Below are 21,959 nucleotides of genomic sequence, written 5' to 3' on the forward strand. Positions count from 1 at the left end.
GCAGCGCTTTGAATGATCGGCGAGTCACAACACTTTTCCCCCCTTTGAAATTGTTGCACTGGTCTTGATAGAGGTGTCCTGGAGATTGCTAACGTCCATAGGCGTTGTTTGACTCACCGTAAAGTCTTGAGGAGGAGGCTTCCCATACCGACTGAAGTGTCCCCGATGATAACAGGTCGAGATGACAGGAGACGTAGGGGTCGAATCTGCTGGGGCCCCATGCACCAATCTGCCCGTTGCGGCAAGTCCAGTTGATATGACAGGAGACATGGGCGATGTGTCGGCGTCCGTTGGAGGAGGAGGCGAGTAGATTTGCTCTGACAGAGGATGGTCATCCGGTTCCTGCATGAGCACATCTCCTGGTGGCGTCCGTTCTGGTGCTGGCATCGCGATGATGGTGAGAGGGCTGCATTGTGAGAATTGAGAGATGCCAAGATCCCGAGCATCAGGTAGAGGCAAAGGTGGTGTAGCGGCATTCTGAACAGGCGTTGCTGGCACACAAGGCCAAAGCTGGTCCAAATGACACACTGCAACACCCGTGTCCATCTGGATTTCATACCGGCGTCTGCCACGGTGTCTTAAGATGCGGCCCGGGCTCCATTTTGGCTGCCTGCCATATCCCCGTACCCAGACGAGGTCGTCGGCGGTGAACCAGCCAAGTGAAGGCACCCGCGGCCAGGAGGAGGAAGGCCGCAGAAGATGAAGTAGCGTGCGGGGCTGTCGGCCAAGTAAGAGCTCAGCCAGGCTGTGGTCGCCCATGGGGGTGAAACGGTAAGACTCCAGAAACTGGAGAAGTGCATCATTAGCAGCAGAAGAAGTCAGAAGTTTCTGCATCTGAGCCTTAAATGTGCGTACCAGTTGTTCAGCCTCACCGTTGGATTGTGGATGGAACGGCGGGGCCGTGACATGCATAACGCCGTGATGAGCACAAAAATTCCGCAAATTCAGAGGAGGCAAATTGCGGACCATTATCAGTAACAAGAGTAGAGGAGAGGCCTTCCAAAGAAAAAATGCGGGCGAGAGCACTGGTGGTTGCCGCGGTGGTAGGTGACATGCAACGGACAATGAAAGGAAAGTTAGAGTAGGCGTCAATCACGAGGAGCCAATAAGTAGCTAAAAAGGGTCCTGCAAAGTCAGCATGAATGCACTCCAAGGGCTTCTCAGGCAAAGGCCACGGTGACAAAGATGACTTCGGGGCAGTGGCCTGTGACGTACAAGGGCCGCAGGCAGCGACCATGTGTGCTATTTCAGAGTCGATGCAAGGCCAGTACACATGACGGCGCGCCAGAGATTTTGTGCGAGACACACCCCAGTGCCCTAGGTGAAGGAGGCGCAAGACTGAAGCACACAAAGACGCAGGTACCACAACACGCGGCGAAGCATTGTCAGTAGAGAGGAGGTCAACACCATCCCTAGCCGTGAGGCGGTAGCGCAAAGTGTAGTAGTTCCGCAATGGATCAGAAGTCTTACCGGATGGGCGATCTGGCCAGCCATTCTGAATACAGCATAAAACCCAGGAGAGGGTAGGGTCAGAACCTGTAGCAGCCGCCAGCCTGTCCCCAGTGATGGGGAACCCGTCCACAACCCGCTGCTCGGCAACATCCAAGTGGAAACACAAAAGTTCGTCCCTATCGAATGCCTGATCAGGACCCATGGGAAGGCAAGACAGTGCATCAGCATTTGCATGTTGAGCCGTTTGCCGGAAATGAATCTCATAATTGAAACGGGACAAGTAAAGAGCCCAACGCTGGAGGCGGTGTGCAGCCTTGTCGGGAAGTGACGTTGATGGATGAAACAAAGAAACAAGTTGTTTGTGATCTGTAACAAGATGAAATTTGGATCCATAGAGAAAAACACCAAACTACTTATGAAGAGCATAAATAATGGCCAAAGCTTCTTTCTCAATTTGAGAATACTTTTGTTGGGCATCCGTGAGCGTTTTGGAGGCATAAGCAATGGGTTGTTCCGAACCGTCAGAAAAACGTTGCGCAAGGACTGCACCAACCCCGCATTGAGAGGCGTCTGTGGCAAGAACAAGATGTTGGCCAGGTTGATAAGTAGCCAGGCACGGGGCCTGTTTCAGCATAGTCTTCAATTTCTGGAAAGCCTCGTCGCATGACGCGGACCAGTGAAAAGGCATGTTTTTATGCAACAGGCGATGCAACAGCTGTGCCACCGAAGCCGCAGGCGGTAAAAACTTGTGATAGTATGCTATTTTCCCCAAGAAGGCCTGCAGTTCCTTAACATATGTAGGGCGAGGAAGGGCATCGATCGCAGCGACAGTTTGCTGAAGTGGACGAATACCATCCCGAGAGAGCTGAAACCCCAAGTACGTGATAGATGCCTGAAAAAATTGTGATTTCTGAAGATTACACTTAAGACCGGCAGTCTGTAAGACATGAAAAAGTGTGCAGAGATTTTGAAGATGCTCTTCAGTGCTGGAGCCAGTGACAACAATGTTGTCCATGTAATTGATACACCCAGGGACAGGGAGCAATAATTGTTCCAAGAATCGCTGAAAGAGAGCAGGGGTGCTAGCAACCCCAAATGGCAAGCGTTGGTATTGATAGAGGCCGAAAGGCGTGTTAAGGACCAGAAACTGCCGGGAAGCAGCATCGAGAGGAAGTTGATAAGCTTCTGACAAGTCAATTTTAGAAAAATACTGGCAAGTTTAGTGAACAGTTCTTCAGGACGGGGCATAGGGTAAGTGTCAATGAGGCATTGAGCATTTACAGTGGCTTTGAAATCGTCACAGAGACGAATATCACCATTTGGCTTAGCAACGACAACGACAGGAGAGGACTACTCACTGGAAGTGACAGGAAGCAAGACCCCTGAAGTAGTGAGACGATCCAAATCCCGTTTTACCCGATCACGAAGGGCCACAGGAATGGGCTGAGCCCGAAAAAACTTAGGACAAGCAGTGGGTTTGAGCGTGATACGAGCTTCAAAGTCGTTTGCACGGCCTAACCCAGGAGAGAAAAGGGACGAAAATGTCGTCGACAAGGAATCCAGTTGAGCATAAGGAGTAGCATCAGAGACAATATTGACAGAGTCATCTATGGAGAACCCAAAAAGATTTTCTGCGTTGCTCTGGTCGACCACAAATATGGAAACAGTGCGAACGACGGATTTGTAAGATACCTCAGCATTAAACTGTCCCAAGAGAGAAATCTTCTGTTTATTGTACATCCTTAATTGCCGAGTGACAGATGACAGGAGTGGAGAACCCAACTGAAGATACGTATGAGAATTAATTATAGTGGCAGCAGAACCGGTATCCACTTGCATGCGAACATCTCGACCAAGGATTTGGACAGTGTGGAATAACTTCCCTGAAAGGGAAGAAGTGCAATTGACAGGCAACACAGGATCAGAATCAGCATCATTTTCATGTTCATGAACATCATGTATGCGGTCGGATTTGCAAACGGAAGACACGTGACCTTTCTTTTTGCAATTGTGACACACAGCCCAACGTTGGGGACAATCCTCGCGTGAATGTTCCGTAAAACACCGCAGACATGAAGGAAGTTGCCAGGGGTTTTGCTGCAGTTTCTTAGCGGGTTGTTTATGGCTAGGCCGAGGCTGCACGTGGGAGCACACTGTGGCCACATCAGCCAGCGAGGATGCGCTGCACGTGTCGTCAATAGCGCACAGAGGTTGTATTTCCCCGACATCACCCCACGCCTCTATTAGCACCCCAGCGGCGTGAGAAATTTCAAAAGACTGCACAATGGAGAGAACATCTAGAGTCGGATTCGCCAACTGAAGGGCACTTTGCCGAACTTCTTTGTCGGGCGCTGACCGGATAATAGCATCCCGTACCATGGAATCGGCATAGGATTCTTTGAGAACGTCAGTAACAAATTGACACTTTCGACTGAGGCCGTGAAGTTCAGCAGCCCAAGCGCGATAGGATTGATGTGGCTGTTTTTGACAACGATAAAAGGCAACACGAGAGGCTACCACATGCGTTTGCTATTGAAAATAGAAGTGAGCACATTTCAGCAAAGGACAAAGACGCAGGATCCTTCAAAGGAGCCAATTGCGACAATAACCGATACATTTGAGGTGAAATCCAGGAAAGGAACAGAGACTTACATTGTTGTTCATCCGTGACATGAAATGCCAAGAAGCGCTGTCGAAGACGTTTTTCATAATCAGACCAGTCTTCCACCGTCTCGTCGTAAGGAGGAAAAGGAGATATAGCCAACGACGAGAAACACCGTGACGAAATCGCGAATCGCCGCTGTTAGAAGCGTTTGCTGTTCAAGGAGATTTTGCAATAGTTGCTCGACAGTAGCCATGGAACCCTGTGAGTCAACAGTGAAAAGGAAAAATCCACTACCTCGTCGCCAATTGTTATAATGTCAAGTTTAACACATATACTTTGGAACGACACAACACATATAAGTCACAGAGTAAGTTGACAAGTAAGACGTGTGTACACGTTAACATTCGAATGACCACTGAGTCCCAGTCTAGCGGCCGCTGCTCGGCTGGCCGCTCAGGTGGCGCAGCTGCTGCATGGCTGGCAGACAGCGCCGCACGTAGAGGACGCGCGTAATTGCGCGGCGGTGCTTTGAATGATCGGCGAGTCACAACAGATCTCTATTCCAATTTTCCGTACAGGTTCTGGAACTGTCGGAACCAAGGTGATGCAAAATTTTTTTTTTTGTGTGGGTATTTGACAGGGGCTTACTGATGCAGTTTGCGTGCTTATGAAATAAGAAGCAGGTTATCATATCATACCCAGCAGAATAAGTCTTTTCAATTTTTTTCCTTATAATATCTTCAATTTTACATGGAGTTATGGGAGATAGGGCAAAGGAGCTGAGAGGAGTATTGTTTGTGGGAAGAAAGTGTACAGTGTTTGGAGAGTTGGTCAAGAGATTTGTAGAAATTTCTGAAACCTACCTGTTAAATTTATTAACAATTTTATGTACATTTTCAGTCTTTTGCTCTTCGATATTCAGTATGATTTCATCCTCTACCCTTATCATTCTACCAGTTTGTTCATTTACCATACCCCAGACAGTCTTGGATTTATTAGAAGAGCACCCCCCCCCCCTCCACCCCTATTTGCTTTGTCATTATGAGCCTTTTTAGCACATCTGTTAACTCTCCTGTATGTGGTTTTGTAATGTTTACAATATGCCTTCAACTCTGGATTTGCCACTGTCCATTCTGCTAAGTCTGTGCAGCAGCCTCATCTTTTCTGATGAAGTTTTAATATCTTTTGGGACCAACGCATTCTTTTTTTGTTTAGTGATAGTTTTTTTTTTTTCATTGGAAATAACAGTTCAAATAATATTCAAATATCTGCAAAAAATTTTCAGATTTTTCATTTGTAGATGAACAAGTAAATACAGTTTGCCAGTCTTCTTTCTCCAAGTTAAGAATAAAGATATTTATCTTACTGTCACTGTAATTTGTACACTTAATAGATATTTTTCCTGTTGAGAGTACACTGTGTGGTGGTTTCAAATTATTGTTAAGTGCACTGTGATCTGGAAAAACAATATCTATAATCTTTACAGTGCAGTCAGTGTTAGTGGCCACCTTGTCAAGACAGCTCTCATTGGAGATATGGCTTTTATCTTTAAGTTAAATGACATGATTAAATTTATCAATTGCAGCTTTCTAACAGATTCTTCAAGAAAATAAGTGTCAAGATCACCACATATTACTACATTTGTTGAGTTGTTGTACTATGCTTTTTCTACCAATAATGCAAAGTTTCTAAGGAAGACAAAAGTCATCAACAGATGATCTGTAAACACATATTTAGGTGCAAGTACTGCCCCAGCTAATTCGATTCTTAAGTGTTTTAAGCTGCTTTGTTACACCAAGGATATCTACTTCTAAATTGCTCATGTTGGCAGTTGTTCTTGATTCAAATTCTGTAATATTTACTGCATAATATTAAATGCAGTAAATGAAGCAGGCAAAAAGGAATATAAACGTCTCAAAAATGAAATCGACAGGAAGTGCAAAATGGCTAAGCAGGGATGGCTAGAGGACAAATGTAAGGATGTAGAGGCTTGTCTCACTAGGGGTAAGATAGATACTGCCTACAGGAAAATTAAAGAGACCTTTGGAGAGAAGAGAACCACTTGTATGAATATCAAGAGCTCAGATGGCAACCCAGTTCTAAGCAAAGAAGGGAAAGCAGAAAGGTGGAAGGAGTATATAGAGTGTTTATACAAGGGCGATGTACTTGAGGACAATATTATGGAAATGGAAGAGGATGTAGATGAAGATGAAATGGGAGATAAGATACTGCGTGAAGAGTTTGACAGAGCACTGAAAGACCTGAGTCAAAACGAGGCCCCGGGAGTAGACAGCATTCCATTAGAAGTACTGACGGCCTGACAAAGGCGAAATACCCTCAGACTTTAAGAAGAATATAATAATTCCAATCCCAAAGAAAGCAGGTGTTGACAGATGTGAAAGTTACCGAACTATCAGTTTAATAAGTCACAGCTGCAAAATACTAACGCGAATTCTTTACAGACGAATGGAAAAACTGGTAGAAGCCAACCTCGGGGAAGATCAGTTTGGATTCCGTAGAAATGTTGGAACACGTGAGGCAATACTGACCTTACGACTTATCTTGGAAGAAAGATTAAGAAAAGGCAAACCTACGTTTCTAGCATTTGTAGACTTAGAGAAAGCTTTTGACAATGTTGACTGGAATACTCTCTTTCAAGTTCTGAAGGTGGCAGGGGTAAAATACAGGGAGCGAAAGGCTATTTACAATTTGTACAGAAACCAGATGGCAGTTATAAGAGTTGAGGGACATGAAAGGGAAGCAGTGGTTGGGAAAGGAGTGAGACAGGGTTGTAGCCTCTCCCCGATGTTATTCAATCTGTATATTGAGCAAGCAGTAAAGGAAACAAAAGAAAAATTCGGAGTAGGTATTAAAATTCATGGAGAAGAAGTAAAAACTTTGAGGTTCGCCGATGACATTGTAATTCTGTCAGAGACAGCAAAGGACTTAGAAGAGCAGTTGAACGGAATGGACAGTGTCTTGAAAGGAGGATATAAGATGAACATCAACAAAAGCAAAACGAGGATAATGGAATGTAGTCAAATTAAGTCGGGTGATGCTGAGGGAATTAGATTAGGAAATGAGACACTTAAAGTAGTAAAGGAGTTTTGCTATTTAGGGAGTAAAATAACCGATGATGGTCGAAGTAGAGAGGATATAAAATGTAGACTGGCAATGGCAAGGAAAGCGTTTCTCAAGAAGAGAAATTTGTTAACATCGAATATAGATTTAGGTGTCAGGAAGTCGTTTCTGAAAGTATTTGTATGGAGTGTAGCCATGTATGGAAGTGAGACATGGACGATAACTAGTTTGTACAAGAAGAGTAGAGAAGCTTTCGAAATGTGGTGCTACAGAAGAATGCTGAAGATAAGGTGGGTAGATCACGTAACTAATGAGGAGGTATTGAATAGGATTGGGGAGAAGAGAAGTTTGTGGCACAACTTGACTAGAAGAAGGGATCGGTTGGTAGGACATGTTCTGAGGCATCGAGGGATCACAAATTTAGCATTGGAGGGCAGCGTGGAGGGTAAAAATCGTAGAGGGAGACCAAGAGATCAATACACTAAGCAGATTCAGAAGGATGTAGGTTGCAGTAGGTACTGGGAGATGAGGAAGCTTGCACAGGATAGAGTAGCATGGAGAGCTGCATCAAACCACTCTCAGGACTGAAGACCACAACAACAACAACAATATTTACTTCATCTTTTTTTGTTAAGGTATTTCAGAAAACCATGTTTAGTAACTCTGCTGTAGTGGCATCTCATCAATAACATCACCACTGTTACCACACAGTGAAGGTATTGACTGCATCTTGGCACTGGTGTACTTTACATAGGACCAGAATCTCCTTTGGTTTAGTGCCATATGTGCAAAGAGAGTTCATTGCAGAAACTATTAAAAGCATCTAGCATTGAAGTCCTCATTACCACAATGATTCCTATATCATTCTGAGATGACTTTTGGATGAATAATGATTAACTGGTTCTGCAGACTAAATTAAGTTATAATTTCTTATATACTGCTTATGATATTTATGAATATCACTTCTCACTCATTGTTTACGCTTAAAATAGTAATAAACTGGCATATTACATAATTAACAGAAAAAACTGTTCTTTCCCAATTATGTGAATATCCTGGGAACAACATTCTGGCCTCAGGGAAGGAGAGTTGCAAACAAAATAATGATTGTAGGGCTACTTAAAATGATGCATTGTTCATTATTGTAGCCATCTAGACTGAAAAGATTAAAACTTCATCATAAATACAGCTAATTATCTTTATTAATTATTATGTGCAACTGGATACTATTGGATCATGAAAACCTTATAATTCAGTTAACTGCTTTGCCATGCAGCTCTCACTTTTTTCTCCGTGGAGTCTCATTCTTTATTCAGTTCATTCTGTTGCCATTTTCTTCGCAGTTTCATTCTCTTAGTGCACGTCCCATCTGTTATTTTTTGTCTGTATGAGTTTAAGTCTAAAATTTATCTAGGCTCTTTCTAGGTCTTTTTTGACTTGTGGAATTCAGGGTATAGCTTCTGTAATCTTGACGTGGATGTGGACACCATTATGTGCCAGGATGGTTTTTTCCATACCAGAATGTCATACACAGGAGGGTGGTTTGCATTCTATCAGTACCTCAGTGTGTGCAGAAACAGGAAAGCTCAGTTAGTGTGTTAAAGTTCTGTATTCTTCAAGACTTCCACACAGAAATTGGTGTCAGCATCACAGCTGCATACCTGATCCCAGGCAGTGGTTGCTAGCTCAGCATGACACCTGGTGGCAGTACAGGTATGCATGGCAGCGTTGCTGCCTCATGCTGCCTCAGTGGAAGGCTATGACTAGGCTCGGCAGTAGTGCTGATGTAAGGTAGGTTTTCTTAAGTCAAGGTGGCCATGAACAGCAGCCCTGTGCTGAACTCAGGACTTCTGGAGGTACCCAGATGCTGTACAAAGAAACCCTAGAAGTGTTCCTCCTTTGAAGGCATTCATATCAGGCCAATAACCACCAGGTCTACTGATGGTTGGTTGATCTGTGGTTAGCTGGTGATGCTGCTAGGCAAAGCTGAAGGTGCTTGGCCTGCGTTGGTCTGCCAGCTGGTATAGAGACTAGCTGTAGTCAAAAGTCTCATATCCATTCATAGTGTGAATACAAGTGCTGCTAAAAGCTAAGCAGCAAGTATTTATATTCACTCTGTCCGGCTATGCTGTGACAGGGCCCCACTTCCTGTCAAGTAGGTGAGCAAGGGAAGCATTGTGCCAGGGCACATGGAATTTCAGCCCACCATTGTGGCGGACTGAGGCTTTGCACCAAGCTTTTCAGCAATATTCCAGCACCCAGCAGCAGGATCTTGTAGGCGGCTCACTCACACACCTCTTGATGGGTTGCAAAGTCTGAAATGCAGTTGTTCCCACAACAGCCCTGCCCCCTTAGTAAGATCTGGTCCATCAAATTCCAGGCTGCTACTTAAACCTGTAAATCACTTAAAATAACATAGGACTACTGTGTTTGCATTCTACACTGACTGTCTTTCTCCTTTGTTCACTCTGTCACTTGGAGTATGAAGATTGAAACATCCACAGTTGCTCAGACCATGAGAGTGACCAAATTGGTCAGTATGTAATGGACTGTAAGTTTGGGTGGGTGGCTGGTTCTCCACTAATGACAGCTTATAAAAACCCAGACGTGAATTAAGAGAGTATCTGAGAACAAAAATGAAATTCATCCACATATTCTAACATTCAAATTAACATATCAAGCAAAATATCTGTGCTACTATATAAAGATAAGTTGTAGTGTAATACTGTTACCACAAATTTAGAAAAGTTTGTGACCAATTTACTTCATATTTTCACATGACATTGTAATAAATGTTTAGACAGATATAGGGCACACATTCTATAAATATATGTGGTATATATCTATATATAGACTATATAAATGAGAAAGACTGTTAAGAAAAATATTGAAACATTCTTGACAAAAATATTTCAGATTTTTACGTGACACTCTAATAAAAATTCAGATAGACATAGGTTATATATTTTTTTAATATATATCGTATATAAATGTATACTACATCAGGGGGAAATATAGTCAGCAAAAATCTTGTAAGGTTCCTAACTGATTTACTACAAATTGTTATATGACAATCTACTAACATACAGATGGCCATAGGCTATATATCTTTTTAAACAACAATGTAGGGATTTTCCTGCAACATGGACTGCAAGAAACAAAATGTTGTGCTGTGAAAACGTGGGGTTTCATTTTATTTCTTGGAGTTAGTTTTAACTTAAATACAAGGACATTTAAACCATTAGCCAAATTGTTTCTTCCACATATATCACATATATTCTTTCTCCTTAAACATAATTTTAAACAAATATTGGACACATAACAGTGTATTTTCCTTTTTTTTCATCACATTCAGTTAAGGAAAGAAGAATGCTGTATTTGTGGCTTATCAAATTATGATTAGAATATTACTATGGAATCTGAACCATTCAAAACTTTTCAGTCCTACCCATTCACAGATCAAAACTTTGAGAAGTATTGTCATTCAAGCTAGTGTCCTCACAGATCCAGCAGTGAGAGAGGTCTCTCCTATACCCATTGCATTAACGATCCCAACTGATTTACCCACTCATTTTAAATGAATTGAGTTCTCGATTAAGGTTTCACTTGCAATATCAGTAAGCTGGGATCAAGCTCAGTGAGAGGGGGAAAGATGTGATGGATAGAAGGACGGCGGGGGGGGGGGGGATATGGACATAGAGATGGACAGAGAGAGGAGGGAGGAGGTTGGGAGAGATAGGGGATGAGGAGATGAACAGGGAGTAGGGGATGAAGTGATGGAGAGAGATAGAGAGAGAGAGGGAGGAGAAGTCTTGTAGAAATCTTTCGTATTATAAAAAAAAAAAAAAAAAAAAGGGTTTTCGTCAGTGAATCCAATAGTACATTTGGTCTTCAAAACCTTACTGGTATTTTTGATGTCACAAAATCTGAATTCCATTTTAAACTGAAATGGATCTACATTTCAAATAAAGCTGGTTCCCGTTTACTTGTTAAGTACTATGAGATAGTGTAAAACACAATGAAAAATATTTGCTCTCCCTTGGCATAAAGACTTCAGCACCTACATTTTACTGTGGTCTTTTATATGCAAGTTAAACAAACATTACTTCTGTGAATATTTTTCTGTCTTTTGAGAAATCAAAGTAAAATATTTCTTTAATACTTGACTTCAGTGGAGCCAAGAAAAACATTCACATTTTTTTTGTTTGACAATATATTTAGTTAGCATGGATAATAAACACTTACATAGTCATCAATAAAGTTTACTGTCCTACTTGAGATAATTCATTCTATTTGCAGATTACAAGAAAAATTGGTCTTAATATAGTCCTCATTGGTATAAACCACTGTCTAGTTCATGAGACAAAATGTGAGGGTCCATGTACAAACAGCTACAGGCCAAGCAAATATTCTCTCTTGGTTGATGCAAATACAACATCATTTGTTGGTGTTTCTGTGATCGTTACACCTGAGTGTCAGGACATCACAAATGAATCAGCATACAAAAGCTGCCATGACCATCACTGTTACAATGGTGGCTGCTGTGTGCAGAAAGGACCTAGTGTCAGGTAAATTTTGCATTTTTCTATTGTCATATTTATATTTGTCATATTTATATTTACAGATGGGCAGCATTGTGCCAGCAAGAGACATACCAGCATTGAAGAAAGAATACCACATTGAAGGCTTTTCTGATTTTCTGGATTTCAGACAGTTGGCATACTTGACTCAGTGCATCTGTTGTTACATGGGGAATGCAAATTTTCAATTTTTTGCAAAAGAAAATTAACATGTAAGAATACCACATAAATCAAACATGGCAAGAACAAATGTAAATTCCATGCAACTGCAAAAGAATGAGATATGTAACTGGAATGGCAGAAGCTCCATGAAGCTGTTGTCTATATGGTAGGTTACGATACCAGAAAACTGTACCAAAATGCAAGAAGCTCTGCAGAGGATCAAACAGTTGGGTCAGTGGCTGGCAGGTGTCAGTCACTCTCAAAAACAAATCTCCACTATCATGTGATGCCTTCATGCGAGCAACAATTTCTTTCTTCAAGAAATGATTGTCTTGTGAAATGCAGTCCATTTCCATCAACTGAAACCATGCCTCATGAACTGCTTTTGAACATGGAGAAACATGTAACAAGCAATAACAAAATGTTGATACTGCACACACTTTTATATTTATGCAGCAAATGGACACAGAGCCAGTTATGCATTATTGTTTCTTCAACGATATATATTTCTACTTGTTTTGTAAATAAAAACACCTTTTCCTGCTGCCACTTAATTTATTTATCCCAGCCACGTTTCACGTTTTTCTTGTTCTAAGTCATCATCAGTGGGATCTATGACAATACAGTTTTCTTATTTTTAGATTATTAAACAGTTCACATCATGATTTTTTTATGTAAAAAATAATTATTTACGATTTGCTAATTTGCATTTCCTCTCATCTGGACTGGAGATTGCACTACCACTTTATTACTGACATATAAGCACAACTTTGCATTCTGACATATTTGTATTTGCATGAACATATGGCTTATGGGATCATAGTAGTGAGAGACATCATTGAAGTGTATAATAAGCAAGAACAATAGTATATCCTCCAGTCATTGTGGCAGTAGCATAATGCTAAATAGAGAGGAAATAACACTTGAGCTTTCATGTTCATACTCTGAGTGTTGAAAGGCAGAATATTAAGAGTCTGCACACACAGTATTTCACAGCCAAATAAATTTTTTATGTTTTGACATAATATACCATTTCTTTTCTGACATTCATATATCTTGGCTACAGCTGTATCTGCCCAGTGGGTTATGATGGTCCTCGATGTCAAGGAACAGTCAGAAGTTTCCAAGGAGATGGATGGGCTTGGTTTCCCTCACTCACTCCACAATCTGAAAACCATGTTAGTCTCGAGTTTTTAACAAAGGAAGAACATGGCCTGATATTCTACAATGGTCCAGTGTCAGTTATAGCCCCACTTGAAGATTCTGTGTCAGGTATCCTCTCATTTTCTTAACACCATCATCTTTTTCTCTACAAGAATTGTAATTCCCATGCTATACCCACACACTGAGATATGTATGGGAATATACAGAAGGCTATTTGTGACTAACAAATGTGATGTGTTAATGATAAAATTTTCAGATTTTGTTGCATTTGAGATATACAATGGTAAACCCAGATTATTATTGAAAACAACACAAGGAACTGTGGAACTAAGCGTACATGTGGAGAGAAATCTAAATGATGGAAAATGGCATCACATTGACATATTTTGGAATTCTGTGGTAATTATCAAAAGTTAGCAGTAAAATCAGTTATTTAACTCATTTTTTCATATTGTTTGTGAATGAAATTGACTCAGCAAACAGTGTAGAGGAAGATGTGTTATTATATGAATTCTTGAATTTGTTTCTTCTGCTTGAATAGAATGTTCGTCTTGTAGTGGATTTTTGCAAGTCTGCTGATGTGGTAGAAATGAAAGAAGCAGCAGTGGTATTCTTCAATGGGACAAGCTGTCAAGCAGAGAGAAGCCTGCCATATCTGAACACTCAACTCAATTTAAACAGCCCTCTCCAGATTGGCGGAATTTACTGGACACAAATTCCTACAAAGGCAACAGAGTGGCGTGTCTTTCCAAAGTCATTAAACTTCGATGGCTGCATAAGAAATTTCTTTCACAATAGCCAGGTAAGAGCTTTATCTGTAAATAAAGATATAATCTTAATTCTTACTTATTTTTAGTGGTAAAGTGGGTTTTTATACATAATATGAAATTATGAAGAACCTATTTTACTCTTAGTACACTATAAGTTCTAAACTGAATAAATTAGAAGTAGGTACATATAAGTTACACAACAAAGGTGACAGTGAATGCTTTGACCAAATGTGACAATTTTAACCTAGGAATATAGATAGATGGAAATGCATTTTTGTACTGTTTGGACTCTTCACTAGATGGCCCTTTCAAACAACCTGAAGATTGTATTTTGATTCCTTGCCACACATACAACTGAATTTTTGTAGCCAAATTAGTCACATTTCAACTGATCTGCTGTAGTACCCAAATACCTCCAACTTACATAGTAACTACACTGACAGAAAAAAAATTGTGACATCAAGAGGGAGTCATCGACATAAACAAAAGTTGGTAGGTATGTTTCTACATCTGAAAGATGATTTCTGTTCAAATTTTGCGCCAGTCACATAAGAGTGGCACTAGTAACAGGTTTGCTTTAAATACACACAGTAACAGTCATAAGCATAGGTTACTTTTGAGATTGGATGTGGTGAATTGAAATTAGACAATAATGCCTTTCAGATGGCAAAAATGTCATTATGAACACCTCACTCAGCTTGAACGAGGTTATGTAACAGAGCTACGAGAAATCAGATGTACTTTCCATGATATTGCAGAAAAACTTGGCAGGAATGTAGCCACTGTACAAGATTGCTGGCAGCAGTGGGCATGAGAATATACAGTCGCAAGAAGATTGGGTTACAGATGATCATGTGCATTACTGAGAGGGAAGGCCACTGTGCACTGTGTTTGGCATACAGCTCTGGTGTATCATATTCCATCTGCAGCAGCAATTTGAGCAGCAGTTGGGACCATGGTGATGCAACCAATTGTCACAGATCAGTTACTTCAAGGACAACTCAGAGCCAGACACTCTGAGCATGCATTCCACTGATCCCAACCCACCACCATTTGCAACTTCATTGGTGTCAAGCAAGAGCTCATTGGAGGACAAGGGGGAGGTCTGTTGTGTTTTTGATGAAAGCTGATTTTGTCTCAGTGCCAGTGATGGTCATATGTTGGTTAGAAGGTCATTTGAGGGCCTGCAAGCAACCTGTCTGCATGCTAGACCCGCTGGACCTACATATAGGGTTACGCTCTGGGGTGTGATTTTGAATGATAGCAGGACCACTCGCAGGGTTACCCCACACACCCTGACTGAAAATTTTTATGTCAGCCTGGTGATATGACCTGTTGTACGGTCAGTCATGAACAGCATTTCAGGGGGTACTTTCCAACAGGATAGCACTCATCCATATATAACGGCTGTAACCAACGATGCTCTACAGAGTGTTCCCATGTTTCCTTGGCCTAGTTGATCATGAGATATGAGCTCTGTCTCCAATTGAGCACATATAGGACATCATTGGATGACAATTTCAGTGTCATCAACAAACAGCATTAACTGCCCTTGTATTGACCAACCAGGTGCAACAGGCATGGAACTCCATTCCACAAACTGACATCTCGTACCTGTACAACAGGGAATGGCAATTGAATCTCAATGTAGACAAGTGTAATGTGCTGCAAATACACAGAAAGATAGATCCTTTATCATTTAGCTACAAAATAGCAGGTCAGCAACTGGAAGCAGTTAATACCATAAATTATCTGGGAGTACGCATTAGGAGTGATTTAAAATGGAATGATCATATAACGTTGATTGTCGGTAAAGCAGATGCCAGACTGAGATTCATTGGAAGAATCCTAAGGAAATGCAATCTGAAAACAAAGGAAGTAGGTTACAGTGCGCTTGTTCGCCCACTGCTTGAATACTGCTCAGCAGTGTGGGATCCGTACCAGATAGGGTTGATAGAAGATATAGAGAAGATCCAATGGAGAGCAGCGCACTTTGTTACAGGATCATTTAGTAATCGCGAAAGCGTTACGGAGATGATAGATAAACTCCAGTGGAAGACTCTGCAGGAGAGACGCTCAGTAGCTCGGTACGGGCTTTTGTCAAAGTTTCGAGAACATACCTTCACCGAAGAGTCAAGCAGTATATTGCTCCCTCCTACGTATATCTCGCGAAGAGACCATGAGGGTAAAATCAGAGAGATTAGAGCCCACACAGAGGCATACCGACAATCCTTCTTTCCACGAACAATACGAGACTGGAATAGAAGGGAGAAAAAACCGATAGAGGTACTCAAGGTACCCTCCGCCACACACCATCAGGTGGCTTGCGGAGTATGGATGTAGATGTATATGTAGAACATAACGCACATTTTCATGCTTGCATTCAACATTATGATGGTCACACTGATTTATTTCACATTTGCAATGGATTATCTCTCATTTACATTAACCTGTGATCTTGCAATATTAATCACTTAAGTATGTTACTGAGACAAAGGTATTTCTAAAATGTCATTAATCTGCATTAATTATTTTTTGGTGTTCTGAGTTTTTTTCTGTCAGTGTATAATCAGATGCCAAATATGTGATAAGGATCATCAATAAAAGATAAAACTTAATACTGACAGCAGATTTATCACATAAATAATGTACAAATTACAAGTGAAGCTGATCAGTCTCCTGAAAAGTGACCAATCTTAGTTTTTACACAGAGCATAGAAGCCCTTAGAATAAGCCAAACATAACAGATATATGCAAACTGTTGCAATACTGAGGTTGCTAATGAAATGGTAAAAATAGCTGAATTAGAACTATTGTAGATATAGTGCCCCTCAGGCTTAGATCCATGTGTTGTACAGATTCAGTGTTTAGATTGTTATTCCATGAGATGTATTATTGAATAGAAGAATAATTTTTGGGTTTCACTTTGTTTAGTTTATCATCATATAAATATATTTCTGTAAATATCTGTGTGTTTTTAAATAGAAATAGAGAAGTTTACTTATTAATTCAGTAGATGTGCTTATTTAAATGTTGCCTCAGTTAGTGAAAATAAAACCCTCTCTGGTGTTCTCTCACAGATTGTGGACTTGGCTGATCCTCTGCTGTCTGTGGGTACAACTACGGGCTGCTCTCACACAAAGGCAGCATGCAGCCAGCTCAACTGTACAGCACATGGCACATGTCTAGCAGACCTGACAGGAGCAGCACCACAGTGCTGGTGTGATGTGGGATGGAGTGGCCCCAGTTGCTCTGTCCCTACGAAACCCATCACATTCCTGCCTCACAGTTACATTAAGTTTGCACTATCATTTGAACTCAGTCATTTCACCACAGTCATGCAGATGAGATTCAAAACAGAAGAGGTTGAAGGAGAGCTTTTCCGCCTTGCTGACCAGGTCTCACAGGAATATGCCATTCTTGAGGTTTGTGATCAGAGTCTTATTTTCACTGTATAAAAGAAATGCAAGACTGATGAAATCACACATAATGTAGATGTAGATATTAAGGTTTGCTTGAATTCATGTGACATTAAAAAGCATAATAGGTTTAATGACATGTCATAGAAGAATAATCCTAACAGAAAAAAATAGTATGGTAGAACAGTTACTGAAGCATCAAAGAACAATTAATTATCTGATGAAGGAAAGATGGGGGAGGGGGGAGAGAGAAGAGAGAAATAGACAGAGAGAACAGAGAGAGACAGAGAGAGATGCATAATGAAGGAATTATCCATACGAAATGGACATCAGTAGATGTGATTGTGTACAGGAAAACAAATGATTAAAATTTGAGAAAAAATGGATGATTTATTCAAAAGAAAGAGCTTCACAAACTGAGTAAGTCAAAAATGTGTTGGTCCACTTGTGGTCCTTATGCAAACAGTTATTCAGCTTGGCATTGATTCATATGATTGTTGGATGTTCTCCTGGGAGAGGGGGGGGGGGGGGGGGGCAGCATCATGCCAAATTCTGTCCAATTGGTTCATTACATCATTAAAATACTGACCTGGTTGGAGAGCTCTGCCAATAATGCTCCAAACATTCTCAATTGGAGAGAGATGCAGTGACCTTGCTGACCAAGGTAGGGTTTGGTAAGCACAAAGACAAGCAATAGATACTCTTACCATGTGAAAACACACATTATCTTGTTGAAATGTAAGCCTAGCCCAGGATGGATTTGATGAAAGGCAACAAAACAGGACATAGAACATCACTGATGTACTGCTGTGCTGTAAAGTTGCTGTGGACTACAACCAAAATGCACCTGCTTGAAATGAAATAGCACGGTAGACCATCACTTTTGGTTGTCTGGCTGTATAGTGGATGACAGTCAGATTGGTATCCCCCACTGTCCCAGGTGTCTCAAAACAGGTCTTTGCTTGTCATTGAGGCTCACTTTGAAGTGGGCTCATCACTGAAGACAATTCTACTCCAGTCAATGAGATTCCATGCCCAAATGACCAACAAAGACATGTCAAGAGATGCCATAGCTAGCAATGAGATACTAACCTGACTGCCACGCACCATATGCCCCAACAGCCACAAGTGACCATCTGGTTTTCATTTCATTCCATAGCAGGACCCCTTTGGTTCTCATCTGCACAACCCTTACAGCACATCAGTACATCAATGATATTCTATGTCCCATTTTGTTCCATTTTGTTGCCCTTCATAGCAAGGCACCCAGAACTTACACTTCAGCAAAATCATTTCCTTCTGCACAAGTCAAGAGTTTCTACAGCCCATTTTCATGGTTGTCAAACCCTACCATGGCCAGCAAGGTCTTCAGATGTCTGGCCAATCAAGAATGTTTGGAGCATTAACAGGAGGGACCCCAAACCAGTTCAGCACTTTGATGATCTAATGTGCCAATTGGGCAGAATTTGGCTCAATTTCCCTCAGGAGGACATCCAACAACTCTTTCAGGGCCAAACCAGGTAACTGCCTGCATAAGACCCAGAGGTGGATCAACAAATTAATGACTTGCTAAATTGGTGAGACTCTTTCTCTTGAATAAATTATCAGATTTTTCTTATATTGTAATCATTTGTTTGTCTGTACATGTATGTCACATTCACTGATTTCCATCCCATTTGGGTAATTCAAGGTGCATCTCTTTTCTGTCTTAGAGTGTACATAAGTTATGACCCTCTACTTTTGCATAGTCAAGTTACACACAAAACTTGTGGGGATCCCACTGATTTATTTGATAAAGTGAGATCTGTTACAGAATATTCCTGGATTAGTGCAAACTACTTTAAGTAACCATCCCAACCAAAATACAGTGTACATGATATCGGAGTTCCACCAATAACAAACAGGGTCCAAAGTAAAACAAATCAATATGCTGGTTGCTGTACTCTTCATTTATTTTATTACAGTTGACTCTGACTTCCCCTAGGTTGGCTTATGTGCAATGTCTGACGTGATTTCATCAGAGGGCACTCCTGATGACAAGTAGTGGTGGTGCCGCAGTAATCAATAGCAATGTTTCAAAGTGACATAGTGATGTCAGGTGGCACTACTACATCCATCATCCCCTCCCCCCTGGCAATGGCTACTGGGAGAGAAGAATGTAGGTTGTTTATAGCCTGGAGGGTCCGTCACTGGGACAGATAATGGATCAATGTCCATGGATGCTGCTGCAGAAGGATGGGGCAGGACGAGGCGCAGTGGGAGTTCAAGAGTCACCCTTGCTGCAGGGCTCACTGAGGCAAGGAAAAGGCCAGCTATTAATCAGGATGGCAGAGATGAAATTGACTTCAAGGATGTCTCAAGAGTCTGTGGGTGAATCACATAGTATCCATAATGGACACAGGACAGATGGAGATTGTCTTCAAATACAGGTAGGGTGGCATTCAAACTCACAGGCCCCAACTGGGAGCACCCACACAGAAGGAAAAGGCTTTGATGGCAATGTGCACTAACAGTGGGTGACACATTTCTGTGTGGGTGTGGTGGGGTTGGCTATGAAGCTCTGTCAAGTAGGGCCTTCAATAGGGGTGGCCTTAAAAGTTGCAATAAAACAACAGAGAGCATTATGTGGGGGTATCTGACACCATTTTCTTGTGGGTGGCAGCCATGATGTAATCTTGCATTTGTTAGAGGTCACTGACCAGGAGACTTAACCTCAAATATGTCAAGGATAGTTGCAAGAAAACACATTTGTGCGGACTGCATTTTATTCCTTTTGCTGCAGATGTCTGGAACAGGAGCTCAAGGTTATGGAGATGGTGCTCTGGAGTTGCACCTCTAACCAAGATATCACAAAGATATGTGGCACAGTTTGGAATACCTTGTAGTAAATAATCCATAAAACACTGTAATATGGCCAGAGCCAACACAATTCTAAAAGGCAACTGATTTTTACGGTAGAGGCCATGTGGAGTATTGAGTACTAGGAAAGCTTGTGCTGTTGTGGCCAAGAGAATTTGAAACCATTTATCTGCAAGATCAGGTTTACTGAATAAGGTGCTTTGGAAACAACAGGGTGGGTAGGGGATGTGCTTCCACTTCAGCTTTTTTATTTATCATTACTGTACTGGAGTGGGTCAGTAGTTCACAGACAGTGGTAGAGAACAGGTGCAGAAGATGAAGGCAACCAGAGGCGACAATAATTTACTAACTCTCAAGTTAGACAGGCAAAGAGACTTTGTGCCCAAAGGAGATGGGCAGATGCCAATGAATCTCATGGTGGGATGAGTCAGCAATGATGTGCTGATGTTAGTGCTTTCATCCACACAGCTCACCAGTGACCTTGCCAGTTGAGCATTTCAACTACCTCATAATGCAGTGTCAAGCTGCAACACCTCTGCTCTCATAACTGTGTGAAGCAAGTCAATTCCAGTTTTGCCCAGGCTTGAACAGCAGATTGGTGGTTGTAGGATGCTGTCAGAGTACAGGTGTTTTGGGCTGACCTTAGTTTGATCTGTGAGGTTGCAGATGGAACCCCAGATTGGCGGTCAAGTCATGACAGCAAAAGAATGTTGGCAGCCTTACGTTGAAAGCCAATGCAGAGTGGATACCAATTCAAAGTCACCCACTGTACCATAGTCAGACTTGCCAAATGATTAGCTTTTATACATGAAACGGCATATCTTGTTGTGGGGAGGTCACACATGCAGCACGCCAAGCACCACTAAAATGCCTCGAATGCCAGCTATTGCCCCAGCACTTAGGTGGTAGTTGTGGAGCCACTGGCATGGCCATGCTGAGCCAGTGTCACTTGGTCAACATCTGGATTTTGGCATTGGGCCCTGGTTTCAGTCTATGTCACTGCATTATTTTAAAATCATCACTAGGTCTCAAGGTGCCTTTGTATCTGCATACTGTTACCAATGGATTGGTCCATTGACTATGGGGAATAGGCGTTAACACATCTTTATGATTAAGTGGGTCAAGTTCTGTTTTGAGGGCATCCTTTAGGCTAAGACGCACCCAGCACACTTTTGAAGAAACATTGGGCAGCTGTCACTTTAAGCGTGATGTGGGCTTTGAAATCAGTTAGTTTCCCTAATCCAGATAGAAAATTTGATGATCACAGAGAGTTTTTTGGGGGTGAAAGGCACTTCACATATTTGTGAACCCTAAATCCAAAACTTGAAAAAAATCTGTCACAAAAACACTGTCCACTTTGTGTCAGATACCAAAAGAAAATTTACTGGATGAATGACTTGGTTGTAAATGAGTAAAACTGAAAACTTTCCTAGCAAGGGCACATGATGACATCCACACCCTCAAAGATGTCTCTCGACAGCAACTCTAAACTTAAGGAAGTTCCAACCAAAATATTATGAGTCTATTTTCAGGACCTTGCCAGATGATGTACACTAAATAAGCAAAATTTATTTTTTAATAGGAACATCTATTTGAATCAATTCAGCATAAAAAAATCCACAATAATATTGCAAAAAGGATAGATGGCTACTCACCACATTGAGGAGATGGTGAGTTGCAGACATACACAACAAAAAGAATGCTATATTTTGTGTCATCTTGTTGTTACTGTAGGCTTGTACCATGGGAAGCAAGGAGAGGATGTTGTTGGTGGCTGGTGTCCTCTCTTTATGACACAACTGCATGCATGTATTAACAGGGTTCTTTATTCATAAGAACAAGATGTTACTTAAGATAGTCCAGGTGT

At 41.5% G+C, this 21,959-nt stretch overlaps 1 protein-coding gene across 1 annotated transcript in view; it reads left to right on the forward strand.

Moving 5' to 3' along the window:
- The window catches only part of LOC126175583 (neural-cadherin-like), a 162,374-nt gene that overhangs the window by 66,840 nt on the left and 73,575 nt on the right, over positions 1-21,959 (forward strand). The window contains exons 8-12 of the mRNA XM_049922443.1: positions 11,438-11,706; positions 12,947-13,152; positions 13,301-13,443; positions 13,586-13,846; positions 16,895-17,239. Of these exons, the coding sequence (XP_049778400.1) occupies positions 11,438-11,706; positions 12,947-13,152; positions 13,301-13,443; positions 13,586-13,846; positions 16,895-17,239 (1,224 nt within the window). The remainder of the gene's footprint in view (positions 1-11,437; positions 11,707-12,946; positions 13,153-13,300; positions 13,444-13,585; positions 13,847-16,894; positions 17,240-21,959) is intronic.

This window comes from Schistocerca cancellata, chromosome 3 (assembly GCF_023864275.1).
Source record: "Schistocerca cancellata isolate TAMUIC-IGC-003103 chromosome 3, iqSchCanc2.1, whole genome shotgun sequence".
Taxonomy (NCBI): Eukaryota; Metazoa; Arthropoda; class Insecta; order Orthoptera; family Acrididae; genus Schistocerca; species Schistocerca cancellata.